The sequence below is a fragment of the Wyeomyia smithii genome, chromosome 3 (genome assembly GCF_029784165.1).
Source record: "Wyeomyia smithii strain HCP4-BCI-WySm-NY-G18 chromosome 3, ASM2978416v1, whole genome shotgun sequence".
Lineage (NCBI taxonomy): Eukaryota > Metazoa > Arthropoda > Insecta > Diptera > Culicidae > Wyeomyia > Wyeomyia smithii.
Window position 1 is genome coordinate 122092417 of NC_073696.1, and position 27883 is coordinate 122120299.

The 27883-nt window shown below is 38.0% G+C and overlaps 2 protein-coding genes across 8 annotated transcripts; one reads left to right on the plus strand and one right to left on the minus strand.

Moving 5' to 3' along the window:
* The first annotated feature begins 1517 nt into the window (after positions 1-1517).
* LOC129731046 (peptidylprolyl isomerase domain and WD repeat-containing protein 1) lies at positions 1518-4152 on the plus strand. The gene is made up of 8 exons (XM_055690771.1): positions 1518-1795; positions 1855-2242; positions 2303-2535; positions 2592-2998; positions 3060-3169; positions 3233-3351; positions 3518-3858; positions 3915-4152. The coding sequence occupies exons 1-8, from the start codon at positions 1681-1683 to the stop codon at positions 4056-4058; spliced, it is 1857 nt and encodes a 618-aa protein (XP_055546746.1). The 5' UTR covers positions 1518-1680; the 3' UTR covers positions 4059-4152.
* Positions 4097-27870, minus strand: LOC129731048 (uncharacterized). Of its 7 annotated transcripts, none has more exons than XM_055690777.1 (5): positions 19425-19540; positions 19082-19282; positions 4440-4521; positions 4283-4378; positions 4097-4226 (listed from the first exon to the last, which is right to left on the minus strand). In XM_055690777.1, the coding sequence occupies exons 2-5, from the start codon at positions 19205-19207 to the stop codon at positions 4138-4140; spliced, it is 393 nt and encodes a 130-aa protein (XP_055546752.1). In that variant the 5' UTR covers positions 19208-19282; positions 19425-19540; the 3' UTR covers positions 4097-4137. The 7 variants fall into 7 exon arrangements, with proteins under 7 accessions (XP_055546752.1, XP_055546751.1, XP_055546750.1 ...); XM_055690776.1 differs by having other exon boundaries at positions 4434-4521; XM_055690775.1 differs by having other exon boundaries at positions 4431-4521.
* Between the last annotated feature and the right edge of the window lie 13 nt (positions 27871-27883).

Consider the following 27883-nt stretch of genomic DNA (forward strand, 5'->3'; position numbering starts at 1 on the left):
TTGTCCATCCACCCACTCAGCGACTTGTTCCGTTCGACTCTCAATATCGTAGATCCGACTACGTACGCTGCGAGTTTCGAAATCTTCGAGCAGCGTATCTTCCATCAACTGATATTTTTCCTTCACATATTTTTTCTCCAGTTCCAGCTCTAACAGTTTCTTGTCAAGGTCTCGTTGCTCTTCCAGGCGCATAAATGCAGTTCTAAGCGAGCTTTTCGTGAAGCTGCTGACGAGGCAATAGACACTGATTTTGCTGCTTGTGGGAAACAAGAAGAACAATACCATTTTGTATTTTCAACGGAGTCGGTCACTCCGGCACACGAGTAGTGCCACCACTTATCGCACATATCACAAGCAACGAGATCATCGGCAGAGTCCGGCCTTTGACAGGCAGTACAGCTAAAAACGTTGCTGTTGTCCACCGTTTTCTCCTGAACGCTTTCATTCTGATCATTCATCTCAAATGAATTTCTTAAAGCTTTGTTGCGGGACTAATAGGTAAAACGCACTAATTCTGTTTAGCGTAATGCTTTAAGCTGCAAGTATTACTTTATTAATTTGATTGAAAGGATATTTTAGGAATATACGTACAAATTCAGTGGATTACAGTTTACTTTTCCCGCGAACAAGGTTAACTTTAGGTTAGGTTTAGCGATTACCTTCTAGTTTAAGATTAGTTCTGTAAGTATAGTATTTTTTTTAACTACTAGATATTACAATTTTATAAAGATTACCTTTTTTATCTAGTAGGCAACAAAGATTTAGTTTCATAAATGGAATTTTGTGATTAATTTCGCATACACGTTGCGAATGTTCCTACCACTAAAGAATTAACTTTATCTCTTACTTCCTTTTTATCAGTATTCTTATTTTTCTATTATTCTATCTAAAATTATCTGACGTCTACAGTAGCTTGACGGTTAATTTTACCACAGTATCCCTCAGGTTGGTGTATCATGGGAAGAGTTGCCAGTGGTAACACCACTTCTCAATAGAGGTATTGCTATTAACAGAAGTGCGGGATACAGCAGACACCCGGGCATATCTCACAATAGATATACGATTCTGGTCGCAGTGAGGAAGCCCATACAGGAAAAAAAATCCTCATAAAATCGAGTTGTTTTCAACCAAAAAATCAGCTGATATTCTATTACGAAAAATATTTCACTTATGAATCCTGGTTCATTAGTGTTAGCTGTTTCAACAAACTTTGTTTTGGTGGAAAAACAGATGAATAAAAACTAAAAATCGGCTTACAAATTAAATAAAAGTTCGGGGCAGGAGGAAATTTTTTTGTTACCACCAGCGTGTTGATTATTTGCAACCAAAAATAAAACTTGTATTAGTGAAATCGACTAGTAATAATAGCGCAGATAGGAAGGTCTATACATCACTCTTTCAATTATTTTACTGGTGCCGCGAAACTAAGAATCATTTTGATTATCTGACCTAAATCAAACAAAGAGGTCGCCTCGATTAGGCACAGTTGCTTGTCTTTTTTTTCCGAAAAGAGCTTTACAATGTTTGACATTTGATTTCTGTTATGTTTATGTCTTTTCAAGTCTTTTAATTGTTGTTTGCAAGTGTACTACCGGTATTCGTTTTCAGTTGTTTTCAGTGGACAATTTACTAGAATTATTTTATAAATTTTAAACCGTAAATCCAGGTGCTTTTAGAAATATGAGTGATACAAAAGAAGATAAAAGAAAAAGATCCGGTGATGCCGATTCTGAAGAAGAGGAGGAATGGATAGGGCCACTACCATCCGCTGCTGCACCTCCAAAGAAACGGAAAGGTAGATAGAAGTTCAATTGATATGCTCATTATGGTGACTAATTGTTTTACCCACTATAGTTCTAGAGTACGAAAAGTTATATCTGGATAATCTGCCATCGACAGAATGCTACGAGAAATCTTTCATGCATCGAGATACAATTTCGCATCTGGTGGTAACAAAAACGGACTTTATTATCACCGTGAGTGTGGATGGACACGTAAAATTTTGGAAAAAGATGGAACAGGGAATCGAATTCGTCAAACATTTTCGTAGCCATTTGGCTCCGATAAATGCTCTTGCGGCTAATTCGAACGGCTCGTATCTTTGTACCGCTTCAGAAGACAAGAACGTTAAGGTGTTTGATGTGGTCAATTTTGATATGATCAATATGCTTAAACTAGATTACGTGCCCTATCGGGCCGAGTGGATCCACAATACTGGGGATGCGATTGCCTATTTAGCAGTGTACTAGACAAGATTTATACGCAGAAGAAATTTAAATTAATTGCATTTTCTCGCTTACAGAGCGGATCAGGATTCTAGCAAATTGTATGTGTACGATGGAAAGGGTACCAGCACTCCACTACATGTCCTGGAGAAATTACATACGCAACCAGTAGTGCTCATCAAATTTAATCCCGTTTATGAGTTGACGATTTCAATCGACAAAGCTGGTATATTAGAGTACTGGTTTGGGCCTCGGTACGATTTTAAATTTCCATCCAAAGTTGTTAACTTTGAATCTAAACTCGACACCAGTAAGCTAAGCCCCGCACGATTATATTGGCAGTAAATAATGGAAATTTGCTTGCAGGTTTATATGAATTCGCCAAAAACAAGGCCATGGTCATTTCCCTAGCATTTTCTCCGGACGGAAAAAAGTTTGCTACCGTTTCTGCGGATAGGAAAGTTCGTGTTTTTGGACTATTGAGCGGAAAATTGTTGCGCGTATATGACGAAAGTCTCGCGCGGTATAGCGAAAGTCAGCAGCTTTCGCAGGCTCTTTCTAACATGGAATTTGGACGTCGGATGGCAAACGAGCGAGATTTGGAAAAATCCGATTCTTTCAGTTTAATGAACATTACGTTCGACTTTAGCGGACATTTTATTATGTATCCTACAATGCTGGGTATTAAGTTGGTAAATGTTGACACCAATAGGTGTGTAAAAATAATTGGGAAAAATGACAACCTGAGGCCGTTACATCTAGCTCTGTTTCAGGTATGATCTGAATGTGCGTGTTTTTGATGTGGATATTGACAATTATAAAACTTAATTTCAGGGACGTGTGAAAAACTCTAAAGCTGCTATAACATTAGAACAGGAAGCATCAGACAACCCGGCACTGCAATCAATTGTGAATGATCCTACGTTGTTCTGCACTGCTTACAAGTTAGAAAATATTGAAAGATTTTATCAGCCGCTCGTTAATAACATACGTTCTGTATTTTGCAGGAAACAACGGTTCTACTTGTATAGCCGACGGTTACCATCCGATTTGCAGGATGTTGATCGTGATGTGTTTAACGAAAAACCTTCGAAGGAAGATATTATTTCAGTTACCGAGGGGCAAGGTAAGAAACGCCTATCATTTGATTAGGTTATTTAGAGGTACTAACATTTTGATACAAATTACAATGCGTTCGTTATCTTAAGGAGAAGGTATTTTTTTATTCAAGCAAAATCAAATGAATTTCAAACTTTTATATTAGATAATTAAAGGTTTTTATTTTCTTCAAGGACCACAAAAAATTTACGATCACGCCGTTATTCACACCACGATGGGTGATATTCACATGCGACTGTTTAGTAAGGAATGTCCGAAAACGGTGGAAAATTTCTGTGTGCACAGTAAGAATGGTTACTATAACGGCCATATCTTCCATCGAGTTATAAAAGGTTTCATGATACAAACCGGGGACCCAACAGGAACGGGAACCGGCGGACAGTCGATATGGGGTGGCGAGTTTAAGGACGAGTTCTGTTCAACCTTGAAGCACGATCGACCGTATACGATCAGTATGGCTAACGCCGGTCCGAATACTAATGGTAGCCAGTTTTTTATAACTGTTCTTCCAACGGTAAGTTATTATCATACTGCGTGAATCATTGATTCAAATTATTGTTCCGCTTCTAGCCCTGGTTGGACAACAAGCACACTGTTTTTGGCCGCGTACACAAGGGAATGGAAGTAGTGCAGAATATTTGCAATAGTAAAACAAACCCGAAAACCGACAAACCGTACGAGGAGATTCGGATAATCTCAATTAATCTTTCGTAGATAACGCGATGGGCTGCTAGCAGTGAAGTAGTGTAGAGTAAGTGTGACAAGGGTTGTTTATTAGCATGTAAATACATCATTATACTCGACTGTACGCTGGGGGTTTCTCGAAAGTTTCCGGTGAAGTTATCACTTCCTCATATTTTGGTGGTGGCCGCGTTGCTTCATCTGAAAAAAAAAGCGTTTCGTGAGGAAGTTTTACTTAATTATTTTGAAAAGGTTACAGTTTGGCGGCGATTGCTCAGAATTTGCTGAAATATTTGTGGGTTCTTGTGCACCTTGTGAACCATATACTGTGAAGATGTAATACTGCTGGTTATCTGCAATTCAAGGAATTAGATTAATAAATTTCTACAATAAATGCTGCTGTACTGCCTGTACTGGTTGTTGATGTCGTCGGTGTAGAATCTGTTCGTTCTCGCTGTGGTGTGATTCCCTGCATCCCAAAGTAGTAAATTCGTCGCTTGAAATAGAAACAGGATGTTAATAAATTTGTACACGTGAAGAAAATGCGTGGTAGAGAAAGTTAAGTATTTATCATTCATTTGCAGTACGCTAATACGATTAGATTAATAACAAATAATTAGTTATCAATTGAATAATAGCTTTTTGTTGTGTTTTATATCTTTGGGTCAATGTAAAATTATCTTACATCTTGCAGCTTCAAGTTGAACAGTTGTCACCAAAATTCGGTTGTGATAAAAACAAAATTAAGTGCTGCTGAATGCAATTATCAATACTTTTTTGAGAAGCAAATGCGTTTGAGTTCCGGAATCATGTGCATTTTATAGCATTTATTAACTTCTAACCTGAACAAGGTGGACCCTTTACGCAGTTCTAAAATGAATAATTCCGCGGAAGTGGGATTTACAGGTCCAGGATTGATTCTATACGGTAGAATGCATGGAAGAGAGCACCGACTCGGGAACATCTGCATTTTCTGCGAGAGTCAGTTATAGGCTTGAATTCTCCTGTTTACCACTCTAAACTAGTGTGAGAACGTTTCCAATCACTACATCAGCAGGCTAAGGCCGTAGGTTAATGAACAGCTCTACTTACGGCTGTCTATTTACCTCCGACAAAAATCTCGCCCGATCGCACGCGTTGGCATTCAGCATGGCAGAAGCCTAAGAAGAACCAGTACTGGATTCCTGGTAACTATGAAATCGAAGGTCGTCAGATCGACTTGAACTGTCCGTACTGTAGGTCGCATTTTACCAACAGCTCGAGGCTAAGTCTTAGACTACCGAGAGATATTGAAATTTTGTTTTTCGCTTTCAACAGGCAATCTTCTTGAAAGACTACCTGTTGAAACGCAAAGTAATATATTTGTTTTTAAAGTTAACGAGTGTTTAGTGAGTAAATTTGGTTTGAGATATTTCTACTTAAATTATATAGTGAAGTGAAAGTGTAGTGAAGTTTTCCAGCTATGCCTGGAAAAAATAAAAAAGCTCGCTTTGATGCGGCTTCAAGGAAACGTGATGCATCTCCTCCAAGTGACACTGAAATTTCGACTAACAGGTATGATATTCTTTAGGGTTTGCAATATTCCCGGAAATTAATTTCCCGGGAATTCCCGGGAACCGGGAAAGGAAAAAAATCTTAGGAAAAATGAGATATCAAGTGAAGTTTATTTATAAAAAATATCAAACAATCGTTTACGAATTATAAAACAAAATTATTCAAGTTCAAATTCAGAAATTTGTGATCGATTTTTGTCGCAAATGTTAGCAAATGTTAGAAGCGTAGGTTTCAGGATTTTTTTTTTCAAAATTTTTCGTCAAGCCCAAATAATGTCATTTCCTTCTGTAAAACTTTGCTTAAGATCGCTGAATAACCGCTGGTGTCAGATTCCTAAAATACTTCTGAATCACCGATTCCAGCTCTTGCTACATTTCATTAGAAACTGAAGTGTCCAATACTTTTAGTTTGTTGAAGATTAAGCTGATGTTAGGCAGCCAGGTTTTCGAGCTTTTGAATGCCTACGTAATTAATGTGGTATCGCGGCCACGACCCCAGTTGCACTGACTGAGTTTTATTAATTTATTTATTTCTGGTCGCATTGATTTACGGGTTTCAATTTTTTTATCAATTTGCAGGTTTCAAAAATTGTTGTCGATAAACAAAGAAAAAATCAAGCAACTATCTTAGTAGTGAACTAACTAGCAGAAAAGGACATTAGACGAAGCAAATATTTGCTTAATCTTTTGTTTACTGAATAAGACAGCATATATTTATAAAAAATAATTTAAGCAAATAATTTGATATTACACGGCAAGTAAATGTTAATCGTCTTTTCAAGCAAATATTTGCTTATATAATGCACACCTTGAAGCTACTTTACACTTTTAAAACGTATATTTTGCGTTTTGAAACGATATTTAGTTTTATTGCAATATTTTATGGGGAATTTTTCGAGGGGCTCGGGAATCCCGGGATCCCGGGAATCAAGATTTCTATTCCCGGGATCCGGGAATCCCGGGAAAAGGTAATTCCCGGGATTGCAAACCCAAATATTCTTTCTTTCGTTGGGGATCAAGAAATTCAAACTTCTCATACTGAGCATAAAGCCGTTATGAAGAAGGTTAAAGTTCCACCTTTTGTGGTATTTGTAGCAAATTTTAAAGCATTTCGATCAGAGCTTTCATCGTTTCTGTCGGATGTGAAAGTTAATTTTCAAATTGGCCGCCAAGGCGAAATTCGTATTTTGGCCGAATCTCTTGATGGCCAAAAACATCTTTTACAGTATTTAACTGAAAAGATGTATAATTTTTTTTTCTTTTGATGCCAAAAACGAGAGACCGTTTAAGGCTGTTTTGAACGGTCTTTCAAATGACCAAACTATTGAGGAAATTAAAGAATGTTTGTCAGAATCACTTGGTTTTGCTCCCAACCAAGTAATTTTGATGAAACGAAAGGCGAATGCCAAAATTAATCTAACTGGAATACACCAGGAAAATTACTTAGTACATTTTGATCGTACCAAAGTAAATAATTTGAAATGTTTGGAAAAAGCACGTGTTTTATTTAACGTGCGAATAAAGTGGGAAAACTTCAAGAGACATGGAGAAATCCATAATCTTACTCAATGTCGGAATTGTCAAGCCTATGGTCATGGAACTCTAAACTGCCATATGGCAGCAAAATGTATGATTTGTGGTGACACTACCCGAGCAGGAGTAAATATCACTATAATATCACAACCAGATATGGGAAATACACCTCATTTTGATCTTAATATGGTTTACATAGTTGGTAAAATAACAAAAAATAATACCAAAATATTGTTCCTTCAAGACTATATGAATAACAAAGCTTGATATTTCAATAACAAACCAAGAACTTGCATTAAAAATCACGAAAATAACCGATTCAGATATTTTCAACTTATTGAACACTGAAGGCATAACTGATACATTATAAATAATCAATATCGAACTATTTTCACTTTAAAACTTATTTTCAATCAGATATTTTAAAATCATCTCAAACATCTCATTGAAGGCATAGCGAGATATGATATCAAAATTTTATGACATTTTCATATGCACGTTTGAAACGTGAATATCTTTCGAATAACACGATAAGTCCTCATAACTAAATATGTTATTGATAAGTTATGATTTTGTTATGCTCTCCTGCCCGGGTAGTCACACGAAAGATATCTGCCCCGTGAAAGAGACCACTAATAGTGTAAATTGTGGGGGAAATCACAAATCTAATTTCTTTAATTGTCCTGTAAGGTCAAAAATTATTACTTCCAGACAACGTAGGAATTCTATGCAACCTGTTGTCAATGTGGGTATACAAAAGACTTTCAATACTGTTCAGGCATCACCAGCACGTTCATTAGCAGGTGTGTCTGTAGGTAATAATTTGAATTCAGATAACAAATTTCAGACAAAAAATCCTGTTCAGGCAACACCAGGCTGTTCATATGCCAGTGTCCTTACAGGTAATATTTCAAATTCAAACAGTAACCAACCATTCGTGTTTGGTGCTGAAAAGTCAGCCAGTATTGATTTAGGTAGTCCAACTCCAGAAAAGATTGAATACCTACAACAATCCATGTGCCAGCTAATGTCCGTTTTGTTGAACTGTAACTCGATGTACGAGGCTGTTCAAGAAGGTATAAAATTTACAACTAATATTGTTATGAAATTGAAATTCAGCAATGATTTTAAATAATGCTGTAAATTTTCTAAATTGGAATGCTCGCTCTTTAAAAGCGAAAGAAGATGAATTTTTTAACAGTCCACGATGTGCATATTGCAGTTGTGACTGAAACGCTTTTAAAGCCAAATATTAAACTAAAAAAGAACCCAAATTACATGGTTCATAGGTTTGATAGAATTGATGTTGCCGGTGGTGGAGTTGCAATAGTTATCCACCGTCGAATAAAACATCGTGTTTCACCCCATCTTGAAACCAAAGTTATCGAGAGGTTGGGAATTGAAATTGAAACAAGTATTGGCATTTTATCTATAGCCGCAGTGTATTTGCCTTTTCAATGCACTGGTGAGCGAAAAACTTATTTCAAGGGAGATTTGCAAAAACTCACAAGAAATAAATCTAAATTTTTAATCATCGGTGATTTTAATGCGAAACATCGATCTTGGAATAATGCTCAAAGCAATTCCAATGGAAAAATATTGTTTAATGATTGCTCGGCTGGATTTTATTCAGTTTTATTTCCAAATGGTCCTACATGTTATTCTTCTATTAGGAATTCATCTACAATTGATTTGGTACTAACAAATCAAAGTCATTCATGCAGTGATTTATTAACTCATGCTGACTTTGATTCTGATCATCTACCCATAACATTTTCTATTACCCATAAAACTATTTTAAATCCCACTAGATCTGTGTTAAATTATCACAAGACTAATTGGGATAGATATCGTTCTACAATCGAAGAAAATTTGAATGATGATCTTATTTTACAAAATAGTGCTGACATTGACAGAGCATTAGATAATTTTAGCAGCTTAATACTCAATGCCCGAAATTTATCAGTTCCTAAGGCTCGAGTGAAATTTAATGCACCAATTATTGACAGTGAACTTCAACTTCTTATACGTTTGAAGAACATACGGAGACGCCAATACCAAAGATCTCGTGATCCTGCTTTGAAAATTATTTTTCAAGAATTGCAAAAGGAAATTAAACATAGATTCACTCTCTTGCGAAATGAGAATTTCATGAGAGAAGTTGAACAACTAAAACCTTATTCAAAACCTTTCTGGAACCTTCGAAGCCAATTCTAGTCCTTAAAGACGGTGATTGCATTTTTCTAACGAATGAACAAAAATCTCAAAGACTTGCTCAGCAGTTTGAGAGTTTTCATAACTCCAATTTGAACGTAGTAAGTTTAATTGAAAATGAAGTAAACCAAAAATATGATCAGATCACCACCCAAGAATTTCTTTCTGAAGAGGTATTGGAAACAAACTTGAATGAGGTACGAACTATTCTCAAAAAATTCAAAAACATGAAAGCACCAGGAGATGATGGGATTTTCTATATCCTCATCAAAAGACTTCCCGAAAACTCTTTAAATTTCTTGGTAAAAATTTTCAACAGATGCTTTGCACTAGCACATTTTCCTACGAAATGGAAAAAATGCCAAAGTCACTCCAATTTTAAAACCCGAAAAGAATCCAGCTGAAGCATCAAGTTATCGACCAATTAGTTTACTTTCCTCTATTAGCAAACTTTTTGAAAGAATAATACTCAATAGAATGATAACACATATTAATGAGAACTCAATTTTTGCAAATGAGCAGTTTGGTTTTCGCCATGGGCATTCCACTACTCATCAGTTACTTAGCGTAACAAATATGATTCGAACTAATAAATCTGAAGGCTATTCGACTGGAGCAGCTCTACTAGATATAGAAAAGGCATTCGACAGTGTTTGGCATAAAGGTTTAATAGCTAAAATGTCAAATTTCAGTTTTCCGCTTTACCTTACAAAAATGATACAAAGTTATTTAACTGACCGCACTCTTCAGGTTAACTATCTAAATGGTAAACCTAATAGATTGCCTGTTAGAGCTGGTGTGCCTCAGGGGAGTATCTTGGGCCCAATCTTATATAACATTTTTACTTATGATCTTCCTGATTTACCACCAGGCTGTGAGAAATCTCTGTTTTGTGACGATACAAGCATTTCCGCAAAAGGAAAAAGCCTTCGTGTTATATGCAGTCGGCTACAAAAAAGTTTAGATATATTTTCTTCATACTTGCAGAAATGGAAGATTTCCCCTAATGCTTCTAAAACACAGTTAATTATTTTTCCTCCTAAGCCAAGAGTTTCATTTCTCAAACCCACCCATAACCACGTTATTAAGATGAACGGTGTGGTCTTAAATTGGTCTGATCAAGTTAAATACTTAGGGCTAATTTATGATAAGAATCTTACTTTCAAGGAGCACATTGAAAATATCCAGTCAAAGTGCAATAAGTATATCAAATGTTTATATCCTCTTATCAACAGGAATTCTAGACTTTGTCTCAAGAATAAACTGTTAATTTACAAACAAATACTTAGGCCAGCAATGTTATATGCAGTTACCATCTGGACTAGTGATGGGAAACTTATCGATACTTATCGATAATATCGATAAATGCTGGACACCGATATTATCGTTAATTTTTTGACGTTCACGATAATTATCGATATTATAAGGGTGAGCACAAGTCAGTGCGGCTGGTTACTGGAGGAGACCCAAAAGAAGAAGACCTCACCTACCCTACCCCAGGAGTTACTTTTGCCGCTAGGTATTTGTTAGTTGCTGCTATTCGACAAGATTTAGCATTGTTGGGGGTGGTGTAAAGGTTCGCCCCGGGTGTCACTGAGTTTCTGAGAAATAATGGTAACTAAAAAGGTATTTATAGTTTTTAGTTTCCTAAGAACAGATGAACTCGACAGCTTAGTACTGGAGAACTTTAAAAAAATATCCAAACTTTTTGCACCATCTCATAAAAAGCAATGATACGAAATTGTAATAAAATGCATTTTTTTTGGCTTGCCAACTCTCATAATATGATAGACATGCATAGCGGCAGTCTATTGGTAATTCTCTGGTAATTGTTTAGTTTAACTTGGAACTGTTTAAGTTTAAAGTATCTGTTACCCAACAAACAATTTTTAGTTCCAAAAAATCCAAATCAACGAAATTGTTGCGCCAAAAAAGTATCCTGATTTATACAGGGGGTAGACAAAATAATTGAGATCAAATAAATTCTCTCGAATTTTAAATGGCCAGAACTTTACGAAAAATGAATCAATTTTGATAACCGGTTTCATTTCACTGGAAAACAGTATTATATTAGTATTACTTGGGTACTTGGTGTGACCAACCTACACCTAAAATGTTTCGGATTTCAAGAGTGTGTGTCAAAGTGTACATGAAAGAAAGCCCGGTTCCGAACGGCCAACTACCCTGAGCGACAAGAAGCTTCAAAGGATGCTGAAGAGGAAGACCGAGGGAAAAGTGGCTAAATCGCTGCGTGCACTTGGCCGGGAGGTTGGTGCATGCTCTAAAACAGTAAAAAAGTATCAGGAGAACATGGACATACATGCAGGAAGCGGCAGTCCCGTCCACTGGTCTCGGAGCTGCAGGCAATGACGCAGCGACAGCGGTTGAATAAGATGGTCAAGTCGATTCTCCCGGCGAATCGCGACGTGGCAGTGGTATTGGACGACTAGACCTATCTTACCCTGGATGGTAATGACTAGCAGGTCTCTTTGTATTTTACCTCCCCCACGAAGGAAGTGAGCACCGAGGTAAAGTTTATTTCACAGACCAAGTTCCCCAAGAAGGTGCGGCTGTGGCTGACAATCAGCGAGAAAGGGATGTCAAAGTTGCTCTTCTTTCGCTCCGGGCTGGCCGTGAACGGGGAAATCTATAGTACGAAGTGCCTGACAGAAGTTGCGTCGTTCATCAAGAGATACCAAAAGCGCGAAGACACGGTGTTCTGGTTAGATTTGACGTCGGCCAACTACTCGAAGCGATCGTTGGAGGAGATGGCGCGGCTGAATATCGATGTGGTACCGAAGTCGGCGAATCCGCCCAATGTCCCCCACCTGCTTCCCATCGAGAATTTCTGGGCAAACTTGAAGCGCAAGATCTACTCCAACAATTTTGTCGCGAAAACGGAGGAAGAATTAATAAAAAACGAAGAAAGAGCTTAAAAACATGGCTACACGCATGTTTTCGTCCGCCATGGCGAATGTTCCGGTTAACTGTCAAAAGGCTGCACGCAAGGACGTAATATTTTTTGCGAGGAAGCTAACATGATAAGCTTCCATGGGAAATTTATCCAACTCAATTATGTATCTGTCATAGTTTTTTTTTCATCACCATCTGAAATACTTTTTTTCTCACCATCTGAAAAAAAAAATTTTACCGCAAACGTTAGCTGTCAAATTATCGATACTTATCGATAATACCGATAAAAGCCCCGGAATTATCGATTGTTATCGATGTCTGTTTTGGGCGATATTTCCCATCACTAATCTGGACAAGTTGTTGTACAACCAGGAAGAAGACACTTCAAAGGATTCAGAATAAACTTTTGAAAATGATTTTGAAGCGTCCTCCCTGGTTTAGCACGAACGAGCTACATAGGCTCACTAATGTAGAAAGATTAAAAAATATGTCAAGCCAAATTATCAACAAATTCCGACAAAAATCGTTGCAATCCTCAATTGCAACGATTAGCTCACTTTATAGTCAGTAAGATAGTTTTAAGTTTATTTTAAGTTTTGTTTTATTCCTTTTTTTTCCTTGACAAGTAGGTTTAATAATTTTCCTACAATTACATTAACTTAACTGCGAAAGCTAATAACATTCAATAATATAAAAAAGCGTACAAATATATAATAGTGTTGAAATGTCACCATTTGTGGCAGAACACACAATATTAATTCTGAATAGATATTAGTACATAAATAAATCATTACAAATATTCCCCCCCCTATAAAAAAAATGAAATCGAAGGAAATCAGAAGACTGAGTTGCTATATAAGCAAGGGTCATCTATTAGCTTTGTTGACCAAGAATCGAGAGCTGCAAAAACTGAACTCGGTGAATGAAAAAAAAACGACGATCAAAGCTAACTAGATCACGAAAGCGAAAAAAATCAAAGCCAAATCGCAAGAAAAACCTCGTGTATCTTAATAAAAAAGAACATAAGAACATTCACAAGTTTACTCACAGGGCACTGTAAGAATCATTTCAAGAAGCTAGGCAAACTTGACAATGATATGTACATGTTGCTATCAAGCGAAACCTGGAAACACCTACTCTACGAGTATTCACAGAACGCAGATTGCGTATCTTCGACGAAATATCTGGAAAATTAACAAACTTCATGCGGAGTGCGTTGTCTAATCGGGATAAATGCCTCGAAATCAACTACATTACAGCAGGCCGAGTCTAACGGTTCTAATAAATTTTATATCGGTTACCGCAATGCAATGATACGTTTGCCGGCCAAATTTTTGTTGCGAAAAGTATTGTCGACGTTCTGGATTTTCATCGGTTACATTCGTAATGCTTTTTGGTACCAGTAGCTTTTCCAACTGAAGCTCCTTGAACTCCACCGGTTGTACGTTTTGGTTACACGTTAGTCCTACATTCATCGCTCCTTCTGTAAGGACCACTACATCTCGACTCGTTTCAAAATTACCACACTTCGGATCGTAGAGACGGTAACATTTGGTATTCTCACAATGCGGTGTATACGGACACGTGGTTTGATGCTGAATACCTTCCCGTTCTAGGAGCTCACTAAAATCTCTGGTGACGTACTAGGTCCCATTATCACCACACAAAATCCTGACCTTTTTTTTCTGCTTTGTATCTCAACTAAAGCTTTGAACTTCCGTTGTTTGCTGTTCCGATCTCATGATGCTTGCCAACAGCATCAACAAAAGTCTAGTCCGCCCGCGCCATAGGAAGCAAGATACCACTTGCCAGCCTTTACCGTTGACTTATCGGCATTCAGACATTTAGCCGCAAAATATCTCAGTTTTTTCCTTTTCTCTCCTCTTCCGCCAGTCTTTGATTTCTTGGCCTTCTTCCAACTTGCCTGGCTGTACAGAGTACTTTCTATGCTACTGATGGCTGGACTACGATCAAATTGTAAGATTTCCCGTGCAATTTTTGCTTCACCCGGTTCTGCCATCAAAACCATTCTATAAGATTCAATGCACATGATCATGGGCTCGTATTGTTCAGGAAGGTCCAACAGTTAATTCGCCGCAAGTCAGGAGACGTGTATCTTAAAAACAATAGCTACGAGCTTGTTGCTTGTGGCCATCAATTCGTCCACGTACGCCTCAACGTACAGTTGATCAGTCGAATCGACATGAACTTTCGAAGCAATCCGATTTTCCAGGTTAACACGCTGTCCTGGAAAGCGAATGTCAGTATCTTTCATGCTTCTTTTATGTTCGTCGCGTCTTGCATCAGGCTGTAGTTATATTTCTCCAGGTTAACTGCTTCTTTGGCGAAACTTGCGCATCACAAAAGACCATGTCGAATAGTTCTCCCTTTGTCCCTTCGTCCCAGCTTCACAATTGCCATCAGCGCCATAACTATTGCTAATTCGAACGCTCTGTAGCGCAGTATCCGAATTTTCCCGTTTCAACATCTTTCTACTTCAAATTTGAATGTCCTAAAAATGTTTCGCTTCTGAACATTTCTTAAGCCAATCTACGGCTGCAGATAGACACCGAACTAGTGGGTGGTATACCAAGTAAGTTTCTTTTCAAATAAATATTGTATTTTCCAGTGAGTGAAAACATTATAATTTCAGTCTAAATCGTGAATAAATGTACGAGGTCATTGCGCGACAAATTCTCCAAGGAGTTCAAACGAATCTCACAAGTCAAAAATGGCTGACCCGGTCCAACAAACGTCGAAATATATATGGCTTAACCATATTTGAAATTTTTGACATTTTTGAAAGATATGGTCTAGCCGCGTAAGTCCTGAGGTAACTTTTCTAGTACAAACAGCAAATATCATATGGAATGCTACAATGTGCAAAGAGAGATGAAGAAACTTGAAGCTGTTGAGTTTAACTCATTCGTGGTGGATCGTGCCGAGAATAGAATTGCCGATCCCGTACTTCTTTCGCAGCAAAGAAGCAGTCGCAAGAGAGGAGTGCAACAGCTAGTCGATCTAGAGCAAACCTACAATAAAATGCGTATTTATAGGCTCACGACACAATCGATCGAGACTAGCTATGGCAAATTATGCACGACTACGGATTTCTGGACAAACTAACGCGGTTGGTCAAAGCAACGATGGATCGAGTGATGTGTGAAGTTCGAGTATCGGGGCACTCTCGAAACCCTTTGAAACCCGAAGAGGTTCAAGGCAAGGTGATGGTCTCTCGTGCCTACTGTTTAACATTGCCCTGGAAGGTGTCATTAGAAGAGCGGGGATTAACACGAGTGACACGATATTCCAAATGTCGGTTCAACTGTTTGGTTTCGCCGACGATATCGACATTGTGGGTCGGACCGAAGATGGCGGATACGTACATCGGACTAAAGGCCGAAGCCAAACGAATTTGACGTCATAAATGCATTGAAGACAAAGTAGGTAAATGAAAGGAAGGGGTTCACGAGAAGATAGTGTTAACCTCCCACCTCGAGTTCAAGTTGATGATGGTAATGAAATCGAAGTGGTCAATGAGTTCATGTATCTGGGCTCACTGGTAACTTCCGACAACGATACCAGCAGAGAAATTCAACAGCGCATTATGGCAGGAAATCGAGCACACTTTGGTCTCCAGAGGACGCTCCGATCGAGTAGAATTCGTCACCGCACCAAGATAGCCATCTACATGACACTGATCAGACCGGTAGTCCTCTACGGGCATAAGACATGGACTATGCTTGTGGAGGACCAACGTGCCCTTGCGGTCTTCGAGCGTGGAGAAGGTGAATGAACTGCGAACTGCAGGAGCTGCTTGGGGAGCCATCTATCGTCCACACCGCTAGGATTGTCAGTTTGCGGTGGGCTGGGTATGTTGTAAGGATGTTGGACGACAGCCCGGTAAAGATGGTCCTTGAAACCAATCCGTCAGGGACGAGACGAAAAGGTACACAGCGGGGAAGGTGGATCGATCAGGTGGAAGACGTCCTGCGGACTCTACGCAGACTGCAGAGCTGGCGAACTGCAGCCATGGACCGAGTGGAATGGAGACGACTCTTGCGTACAAAAAAGGCCACACCATGGGTTAGGACTGTTTGGTAAGGTAAGTATTTCTAAGCAAAACGTGATTTTCAAAAATTTTATATTGTTGTCCTTCGGTTTTTAAATCACGAATTAAAACTGTTCGAAATCTACTCGAAATGGCTTCAGTGACAGTTTGTTCATGTACACACTGTCATTCTAGTGATCCAGAGCGATTTTTATTCTTATTTTAAAAATCTAGGGGCTACGATATAAACTTTTAAAAAATCACTTTTTGCTTAGGAAATTACACTCTTCTAGCCAATATAATAAAAACAGAAATCCGTGAATAGCTAAACAACCCAGTCAGAGTTCCCAATCGCGGGACACTATTCCGATCACCTATTTTAATCCAGCAATCTTGCTTGATATTTTCGATTGATGTTTATTCGAAGATTTTTCAGTGTTGAACGGTAACTTTTGTGTTCGTAAGATAGCTGGTCAATCAGAGTTTTAATTCTAGTGAAATTGTCGATGTTGGTCAAAATTCAAGAATTTGAGGCCCTGTTCTCCGACTGATTAAAATAGGCGCCACTGCTTCAGCCGTGTTTTACCCTATTACCGGTTGACGGTGGAATTATGCTTCATTAAAATCACTATGAATGTCAAAGCCTCGAATTTCCAGCGGTTGCTGTCATGGGCGTAGCCAGAGTTTCAAATAGGGGGGGCAAGCTCTTCAAAATTTTAGAAGTAAAAAAATGGTACACTAAGGTCGCTTGCTACACGGTTTTTTTTACGTGGCTTTTTTACGTGGATTCCGGAATTTACGCGTTTTTTTACGCGGCACGTATCCCCCGCGTAAAAAGCGACTTTAGTGTGTTTTGAAAAATAGAAATAAATACTAGTCTTTAGTGATTGTTACATCAAGACAACCAGTGAAAAGTTGTCCTTGACATCAGAGTGGAAAATTTGATTATTCTTTATTCAACCTCGAGTATAAAAAGATGTTCTTTACTAAAAACTCTTAAGTTCATTTAACCCCTTAAGGACCATAAGGTTTTGGGCGGTAATTTTTTATATGTATTCGGTTTTTTTATGTTGTTTAGATGTAAAACAAACGAAAAATTTCAGAAAATAACATTACAATGTGTAGTTTAGCTAAAATTTTATGGGAAGTATTTTTCCCACTGGTCATTAAAGGTAACACAAATTGTATATGAACGTAAAAGTATATATCTTTTATTTATTTATTTATTTTAACAAAAAATGAACAAAAACAAGTTATATGTTAATTATGATATTCTTGAAAGCAATATCTTTTGGCAGTGAAGCAAAGATGTACGTTGCACGAAGCACATTTATTGAACGTTCTATTTTCTTTACGATGTTTAGCACAATTCGCACAGCTTTTCATTCGTTCGGGTTTTTGCATGTTATGTGCTGGTAGAACGCGTCTTGAATCAAAACGTTTCTTGTCAGTAGTGATTACAGTGGCTCTCGAACGTTGTCGACATGTATAGTTATTAATAAGGCAACGAGCTATGTTTTGACGAAACTCGAGGCTGGTCAGTAACGGTCCTTCCATGAGTTGTGCTTCATGTAATTTCACATATACAACATATGCATTATTTAGTGATATGTCCAATAAATCAAAAAAGATTCGCAGATAGCATTTGATTTTCCATCTACGGTCAACTTCATAGCATGATTTACGCTGATCCATGAGGTCGACTCCACCCATGTACTTATTATAGGATATGATGACAGCTGGGCATGTAACATTTATTTTTTCTGCAGATCTCGCTTGTCTTCTCTTAACTGTTCCAGTCGGAAGCGGAGGAATAAAATTGGTTAACATATGAACCGATTTTGTGTCCATCCATTTTACAAATGATATGCCATATGAACTCTCGGCGTGTATGTCACCTCTCTGCATACGTTTGTCCAACGGTAGGGATTTAGGCAAATTTTTCCGGTTGAGACGAACAGTTCCGCAGGCTTTTATATTTTGTTTCATCAACTAGTATTGTAAAGATGGAGAATTAAAAAAATTGTCAAAGTAAACTTCGCATCCAAAACCTTTTAGTTGCTCCGTTAAGCTTAGTACGACAGATTCTCCCAATCCAACTTCAGCATTTATTTTCTTACCTGTATACAAATCGAACTCAAATAGATAACCTGTGGAAGAATCGGCTCTGCACCACATTTTGAAGCCGAATTTTATAGGTTTATTTTTTATATACTGCTTCATAACATTATGACCTTTGAACCTGATCATATGTTCATCTATTGACTGCCTCTTAGTATTGTTCATAGCCTTCTGAAAACATAAATTGAAGTGTTGCAAGACTGGTCTCAGTTTGTATGCTCTGTCATTCGCTCGTGTCTGACCCTCATTATCACAAAAATGTAAATTTTGACGTATTTGTTCAAATTTCGCTCTCGGCATAACTTTAGCAATGTATGGGACACCCATATCTTCATCGGTAGACCAGTAACTTCTTAATGCTGGCAAAATATGATAGCTCATTACAAAGTTCATACTCAAAAATGCCTTCATTTCCTTTTGATCAATCGTGAAAACTCTTCCGTTTTGTTGTGCGTATCTAATACTTTCTTTCACTACAATTTCAGAAACTAACTTATCCAATTGTGACACTTGATCGAAAATGTACATTGGTGTCAATATATCATGTCGATTGGGGTTTAAATTTATACGGCCAAATTCATAATCACTATCACGAAATGCATGTGGAATATACAAATTCTTTCTCCATTTAAAATTCGGAACATTTTCCGCAGTTTCGCATGGAACGGTACCTGAAGTATCACGTTGGGTTTCCCGGGCTGCATTTTCAATTTCGACAATAGTAATCCCATTTTCAACATCTTGAGTAATAAATTGCTGGTCTTCCTCATCCAATAAAAGTGCATCTTCCTCATCATTGTTGTCTGCCATCAGTAACTGTAACACCTCATCATCTTTTACGTGGAATTCTCTGGCTCCTCTCCTATTCATTTCTGAAACATATAACTCATTGTCAACAAATATTTCATTCACGGACCATAGGGAAGCATTTTTCCCAAAACTTATTTTGCCTAAATAAAGTATTAATTATTATCTGATCATGTATGTTTTGTTACTATACTCAATCATACTCACCGAATAATATAAAATACGTGAAAAATCGCCAAAATATTATAAATGTACGACACAATCAATCGGACAACTCACTCAATGCAACTGGCGTCAACTTCACATTTCGCGCTCATTTATTTGACAGTTCATTTATTTTTTTTTTCTCTTTTTATGACGCAGTTATGTGCAGAAAATATTCTATTTTGACAATCTATGTAAAAATTACACAAAACATTGAAGTGAGATAACAAAATCACCCATTCAATATTTGGGAAAAATGCTTCCCTTGGTCCTTAAGGGGTTAAACCTTTGGACATATTATTTTGGCGACGAGGATCTCAAGAATCCACGAACATGGCAGAAGATAAAGTTGATCAGCAGCCGCAACCGAGAATTCAAGATATGATTCACAAGATGGCCCAAACATTACAGCGGATAGCGGTCCAGCAGCAGCAGCGTCAGTATCAAACCCCGGAGCAGAGTCTGGAGTCCCTCTCTTTGAACATCATCAAGTTTGTCTTTGACGAAGAAAACGGAGTTACGTTCGGACGTTGTTGTTTAACCGCTTCCAGGACCTCTTCGAGAACGATGCAGGCCAGCTGAACGATGCGGGGAAGGTACGTTTACTTTTCCGGAAGCTGGACACCCATTCGCCCAGCCGGCATCTCAACTACATCCTGTCAAAGCTTCCCAAGGACGGGAAGATTGAAAGCACAGTCAAGATTCTCAATAAAATCATCGGGCATCAAACGTCAAACATTCCGGAAGTGGTTCATGTGTCTTTTCACGATTATTGTTGACCATCTGCCGATGAACACTCAGCAAGCAGAGAGCACTCAATCGCTGTTCAAATATTGTTGACCTTGGCCAGGTTTCCACCCAACGTAATGTGCTGAACGAGCGTTCAATCGTGCATGTTTCCATGGTAGAGCAAGTGCAATTTTAACTGCTTTCTCAGTCGGAGGGAAGAAAGAACGGGCTTTAGCTAGCAGGTCTATAAGATCCAACTCTTCCAAGTTCTTACGGTCTGCTCTCATGCTGCTGCAAAGTTAATACCAAACTTCCACCTCTCCAACAAAATTGTCAACTTCATAAAAAATTACGAAACTTTCGGTTTTGCGCTTGAACTCTTCCAACGACATGCGTATTACGTTAGCGGGATGCAGCAAGGACAACGCGTAGGTAGGTGCACTATCTTCATCGAACCGTGTTTCCAGTGAGGTTATAAGAGAATCAAGGTAAGGAATTGTCACAGCTTGGTTCCAAAACTCCAAGCTAGTTGCTGCAGACGGATTTGCCCGGTACTTTTCCCGCTGCAATATCCTTGGTGGATCAACTGAAAAACCTGTGCAATTCCAGACAACATAGCGCAAGCATTTCAATCAATTATTTTTGATCTGGCTGATACTTTACACAGATGTTTCTATGGGCTAAAGATGTCGTTTTGTGCTATTAGAGTTATTGAAAATAAAATTCTGCACCAATGTCAACATTTAGGGGGGGGGGCAACGGCCCCCCCTGCCTCCCTCTGGCTACGCCTATGGTTGCTGGGATACCCAAATAATTTTGCTGTACAAAAAAACATTATTCGTTTATATATTTATATATTCGTCATCTGACTTTTCAGGTCGCGATGAAGTTTCAATTTTTAAAACGAGAATCGCTTTAAGAGTCATATTTTGATGTGCGTAAAAGGATAATCTTGCGTCAAATTGACTCCCGACTTTCAAAATTGAAAATGCAACTTTTTCTTCATAAATTATCGATGAATGATCATTACGGTGTTAACACATCGATGAATAACAAAAACCAGAATTTGGGACTCAATTTTTGTTATTGACTGAGAAAAAAAAAGATAAAACTTTTTTTATTGAACAAGTAAAACGAGATATAACTGACTCACTATTAGAAGAACAGAGCGCTATATTGCTGAAAGCGAGGAGCTTCCAGGGTGAAAAATCTTCGAGAAAACTTAACTGCTGGTCGTCTCGTAACGCACATGAATTTTTTTTAATTATTTGAAATTATTTCAAATGTACATTGATATTATTTAAAATGCACATGGAATATATATTTACACGGTTAGATAGGGTGGCGAAGGTTTAGTAAGAAATTCGCTCCTGTAAATTGTTTTGAAGGTGACGTTCATCGTACGGGATCTAATGAATGTTGATGTAGTTGGCCTCGAGAAAAATAACTGATCTACAGTTTGCGGCGAAAATTGCAAAAATATTCAATTATTAGTATTGGGTTAGTTTGTGTATCTAATATTCTGTTTTGTTAGACAGTGTACACTAAGGTCTTTTTTTACGCGGGGGATGCATTCAAAATTTGTATGGGCCCGCGTAAAAAAAGACTTGAGTTGCAAATATTGTAACGAAGAAAACCGTCCTAAAATGTTTGAACCTCGTTTGTGTATGATAGTGGTCAATCCAGAGACCAAAATGCTATACAGGTCGGACTCGATTATCCGGAGACTCGATTATCCGGAAACTCGATTATCCGGAATTCGATTAACCGGAGTTTTGGACTCGATTATCCGGAATTTTATTTTTTTTGTGTCCGTTTTCAATTTCTATTCCGTAATTTTGCCTTTACCATCACTTCTGGCATATTTGTTACCATTTAAGTCACTTCCGGCATGTTTGGGACATGTTTAAATTGAGTGAAAATAATCAATGTCCAATTAATTTTTTTTTTGCTTCTCAAGATTTTACCCCTTTTCGCCTAAGAAATAACTTCTGGTTACGCCACTGCATCATACAAGTAAAATAAAAAAAAGAAATATTTATTTTATGTTCGTTAATCACAAAATTTCAGTAGTTTTTGTGTGATTTGATTATCCGGAAAACTCGATTATCCGGAATGAAAAAATTTTTGATGTTCCGGATAATCGAGTCCGACCTGTATTTTAAATTTTCAGTATTTACACCAAAAACTGTGAATTTTATTGAAAACTGATATATGATTACTCGTGGTATAAAACGAAAACGTGATTGAAATGAGGTCGATATCATGCACCGTTTTTTAGTAATGGAGGAAAGCAGGGCCGTATTTAGACGCTGGGAGGCCCGGGACAAATTTGTCTGTGAGGCCCTCTTTTCTTAAAATATTTAGAGGTAACGTTCTAACGTTCTGGAAGGTGACGAGCAAAAAAAAAAAAAAAGGTCGCCCCAGGATTAGGGGGGCCCCTTGAATCGGGAGGCCCGGGGCATTTGTCCGCTTTTCCCCCCTCAAATCTGGGCCTGGAGGAAAGCAACCCGTGTAAACAAGACCTTACTGTATTCGTTTACATTTACTTTTAAGTGCTGCAATAGAACATCGAAATCGGTTTATTGCAAATAAGTGAAAATGTATGCGAAGTCGGTTTATTGCAAATAAGTGAAAATGTAGGATGTCGGAGGACTACGTTCGAAAGGCGTGTTCTAGATTCCGGTCGTCTAGAGGATGTCATTACTAAAAATGGAGAACACTTCGAGTAAATTTGTTGGATAGGACCTTATACAGATAACTAAATTCTAGAATGTTGATATTATTGCCGGAAAGCACTTCAAATAATATTTGAAAATAACATCATAAATTTTCGCATTTTTTCCGCCGCACCCTGTAGTAAGCCAGTCGTTGCCATTTTCCATTTCTTTTTGTAATAATGTTAGTAGGGAGCTTCATGTCAGGCTGTAGCATCATAGCTCCCCAGAGAGGTTCAAAACTGTTAACAATTTAACTTTTCTGAAAGCTGTTAACACTGTTGATTTGTGTTAAATTGTGTGTGTGTGTAAATTGTGTTATAATTTTTCACAAGGCTGTTCACAAATCCAATGATACATTACAATATCTTGAGATATAAATAAATCTAATTATAACATAATCTGATATATTCCATAGTTTTGTTATATTTTTTACATGACGAATCAAAGATGGATGTAAGTATAAAGCTCTTAGTTAGGACAGTTCCCGACAAAGCTCAATGATAAAAGATTCAGTAAAACTCTCGAGTTGTCTGATTGATTTTGAACCATCATCTGAAAAGGTCAATGCTGTTACAAATTGATACGGAATACAACTTTCATGTTTTCACTAGCTGACCCGGCAAACTTCGTCCCGCCTATTTTAGTGTTTAATTTAATAATTTTAAGCATTTAAAATTCATTGATTCCTTGCAACTGGATTATATCGTTTTAAAATGATTGGTTTTATCGGAATGACAACATCCTCGACTTTTGGCTTTTGTACATGACCTCTATTCCGGATATATATTGGGTGCATTTCAGTTATTTTCGTTGTTTTCCAGAAACTGGTGACCGAGGTCAATGCTTGGCTTCTCTACATCATTCCGATTACGGACATATCCATATGTAGTAGTATTCGGTTATTTTCGGCTTTTTCCCAGAAGTTGCCATTTTTCAATTCAAACTGGTGTCTAAGGTCAATTTATAGCTCCTTGCATCATTCTGGATCCGGTGATACTCATATTGGGTGGAATTTGGTAACTTTCGGCTATTTTTCAGGAACCGTAAGTCATCATCTTGGATATCAAAATGGCATTTGGAGACAATTTATGGCCCCTGAGCGTCATTCTGGTTTAAGAAACACCTAGATTGGGTGTTATTTGGTCATTTTCGGCTGTTTTCCAGAAACCGGATGTCACCATCTTCGATTTCAAAATGGTGTCTGTGGTCGATTCTAGCTCCTGTGAATCATTCTGGTTCCGAAGATACTCATATTGTATGGAAATCGGCTATTTTTGGCAGTTTTTAGAAACCGGAAGTTGCCATCTTACAATTCCTAATGGTGTCTGAGGTCAATTTTCAGCTACATTCTCGTTCCAGAGATACTCTTGGTCACTTAAGGCTGTTTTCCGGACACCGGAAGTCGCCATCTTACAATTCAAAATGTTGTCTGAGGTCAATTTGTGACTTCAGTGCATCACAGCAATTCCGGAAATACCCATATTGGGTGGTATTTGGTAATTTGCCGCTGTTTTTCAGAAATCGGAAGTCGTCAACTTGGATTTCAAAATGGCATTTGGAAACAAATTCTGGCCTCTGAGCGTCAATCTGGTTGAAAAAAACACTCATACTGGGTGATATTTGGTCAATTTCGGCTGTTTTCCAGACACCGGAAGTCGCCATCTTACAATTCAAAATGTTGTCTGAGGTCGATTTGTGGCTTCAGTGCATCATAACAATCCCGGAAATACCCATAGTGGGTGGTATTTGGTTATTTGCCGCTGTTTTTCAGAAACCGGAAGTCGCCATCTTGGATTTCAAAATGGCATTTGTATACAAATTCTGGCCTCTGAGCGCCAATCTGGTTAAAGAATCTCTCATATTGGGCGGTATTTGGTCATTTTCGGCTGTTTTCCAGACACCGGAAGTCGCCTTCTTACAATTCAAAATGTTGTCTGAGGTTGATAGGTCGATTTGTGGCTTCAGTGCATCATAACAATTCCGTAAATACGCATATTGAGGGGCATTTGGTCATTTGCCGCTGTTTTTCGGAAACCGGAAGTCGCCATCTTGGATTTCAAAATGACATTTGGGAAAAATTTCCGGCCTCCGTGCCTCAATCTGGTTACAGAAACGCTCATATTGAGTGATATTCGGTCATTTTTGGCTGTTTTAGAGATACCGGAAGCCGCCATCTTACAATTCAAAATGTTTTCTGAGGTCAATTTGTGGCTTCAGTGCATCATAACAATCCCGGAAATACCCATATTGGGTGGTATTTGGTCATATGCCGCTGTTTTTCAGAAACCGGAAGTCGCCATCTTGGATTTCAAAATGGCATTAGGAGACAATTTTCGGCCTCTGAGCGTCAATCTGGTTGAGTGGTATTTGGTCATTTTTGGCTGTTTTCCAGATACCGGAAGTCGCCATCTTACAATTCAAAATGTTGTTTGAGGTCGATTTGTGGCTTCAGTGCGTCATAAAAATTCCGGAAATACCCATATTGGGTGGTATTTGGTAATTTGCCGCTGTTTTTCAGAAACCGGAAGTCGCCATCTTGGATTTCGAAATGGTATTTGGAGACATGCAAGAAAAGGGAGGGGTGTCGAAACATTATGGACATGTTACACCTAAAAACATTCACCTGCCAAATTTGATTATATTTGCTTGATTGGTTCTCGAGCTGTGCGTAATTTGAGTTTCATTTGTATGGGACCCCTCCCTCATAGAAGAGAGAGGAGTGTCAAACCATTATGGATATATTTGTTACCCCTAAAAACAATCACCTGCCAAATTTGGTTCCATTTAGCTGGTCAGTTCTCGAGATAAGCATAAATTTGTGTTTCATTTGTTATGAACCCCTCCCTCACATAAGAGGGAGGGGAGTTGAACCACTATGGACGTACTTGTTACCTATACAAACATTCACATACCAAATTTGGTTGTATTCGGTTGATTGGTTCTCGAGCTGTGCGAAATTTGTGTTTCATTTGTATGGGACCCCTCCCTTGTAGAAGAGGGAGGGGTGTCAAACCATTATGGATATATTTGTTACCCCTAAAAACATCCACCTACCAAATTTAGTTCTATTTACTTGGTTAGTTTTCAAGCTGTGCAGAAATTTGTGTTTCATTTGTATGGGACCCCTCCCTTCCAGAAGAGGGAAGGGTGTCGAATCAACATGGACATATTTGCTACTCCTAAAAACATCCAAATGCCAAATTTGGTTTCATTTGCTTGGTTAGTTTTCGTGATGTGCAGAAATTTGTGTTTCATTTGTATGGGACCCCTCCCTTCCAGAAGAGGGAAGGATGTCGAAACAACATGGACATATTTGCTACTCCTAAAAACATCCAAGTGCCAAATTTGGTTCCATTTGCTTGGTAAGTTTTCGAGATGTGCAGAAATTTGTGTTTCATTTGTATGGGACACCTCCCTTGCAGAAGAGGGAGGGGTCTCGAACTATCTTAGTCCATTTTCCCGGCCCCTAAAACCCCTATATACAAAATTTCACGCCGATCGGTTCGGTAGTTTCCAAGCCTATATGAATCAGACAGACAGACAGAGCTGCATTTTTATATGTTTAGATTAACAGAGAAAATATTTACGATACAGTAATAAACGTGCTTTGGATTATTTTAACACGGAAGATATTTTCTGTTATAGATATTTTTACTCAACCAAAGAATAACAACAATTACGTAAATGCGACGTATTGTCTAAATTAATAACAGCGTTGGGTTCTATAATCAACAAAGCCGTATTAATAAGCAAATCGCGTGAAATTTGAGAGAGATGTGAGAGATCGCGAAAACTAAAACACGAAACCGTTGCGTGTAATAACAACAACGACAAGTTGTCAACATAAGATGACTAGTTGTTCTATGCCCCTCTCGAAATCAGCTTTATTCACACATGTTTGCTTAGTGGCTAACTCATGCACAGAGACTATAATCACTGAAATGGCACATACTGCTTACTAGTATTTGCATTCTTCGAAATAAAACGGTTACTGATTTTTTCCACTAAACCTTTTTCTATCACATATCGCGAACTTGAAAATTTTCATTGAGCTTGTTTTAGTTTAATGGGAAAATCTATTGAACTAGTAGTTTACCAACCTCCATTATATGTCAGATCTATTCGTCACTACCGCTCGTGGAAAGCTGATGGACAGATTTTAACAATGCAATCACTTGAAATGATACTGTTATTGATAAATGTCTTGTTAGTCTAGAGTTTTTTTGCCAACCAATACATCAAAACCAAGTTTGATTATGAACCTGGTAAAAATGCAGGCTTCAAAATTTGTACAAAATTTATGTGTTTAGAAGCCATTCAACTTTTACATACAAGATCAACTGATTACTATGAGCCAAAATCAGCAGATTAATAACAATCGAATAAATAGTAAGTAATATGTTATACATATTATGGAGTTAAATTGTGTCTAAAACTAAAACTAATCTTGATGAAACTTTAAGGATTTTTGGGGTATTGTCACTGATTGCCACCCTCAGTAACTACTTAATCACTAACGTATCAACTTAAAACTTCTCAAATGTTAATTTTTTAAGGAAAACTTACCAAAATAATGAAAAACAACACAATGACTAACATTAGCCACAAAATATGGAATACCCACATCATTTTCACACTAATAATTAAGTCTCCGTTTGCCAAGCTATTTTTGTTCGTCCGTTGAAAAAATTGGTCCTCTCCGAGTGAATTTCAATAACGCGAAAGCCACATACAAACTGATTTTGTTTTTATTCACATTTCATACAGGTATTCGCGTTTACCGCGTAGTTCATATTAATTAACAAATTGTTCATCGGAACATTCGCGTAACAGGTATTTGCTCAATGCAGGGTAATTTTGTTATGTCATTTTTTTTTGCATTTACGTTAGGAATCGAGGTTGAGGTTGATCAAATTGTTGAAACTCAATGCGTAAACTGAATTTTTCGTACTGCTTTCGGTTCACTGCAGCTGCTGCTATTATCGATTAGAGGTTTGCTCGCAGAAATGTTAC

Bases quoted from the DNA above. Each gene is read 5' to 3' on its own strand.
- LOC129731046 (XM_055690771.1), top strand. From the start codon at position 1,681: ATGAGTGATACAAAAGAAGATAAAAGAAAAAGATCCGGTGATGCCGAT. The intron at 1,796-1,854 runs GTAGATAGAAGT...TACCCACTATAG, and splicing joins ACCTCCAAAGAAACGGAAAG to TTCTAGAGTACGAAAAGTTA. The intron at 2,999-3,059 runs GTATGATCTGAA...ACTTAATTTCAG, and splicing joins TACATCTAGCTCTGTTTCAG to GGACGTGTGAAAAACTCTAA.
- LOC129731048 (XM_055690775.1), bottom strand. From the start codon at position 19,207: ATGATGAGGAAGATGCACTTTTATTGGATGAGGAAGACCAGCAATTTA. The intron at 4,379-4,430 runs GTACAGCAGCAT...CTTGAATTGCAG, and splicing joins ATCAACAACCAGTACAGGCA to ATAACCAGCAGTATTACATC. The intron at 4,227-4,282 runs GTAACCTTTTCA...TTTTTTTTTCAG, and splicing joins TGAGCAATCGCCGCCAAACT to ATGAAGCAACGCGGCCACCA.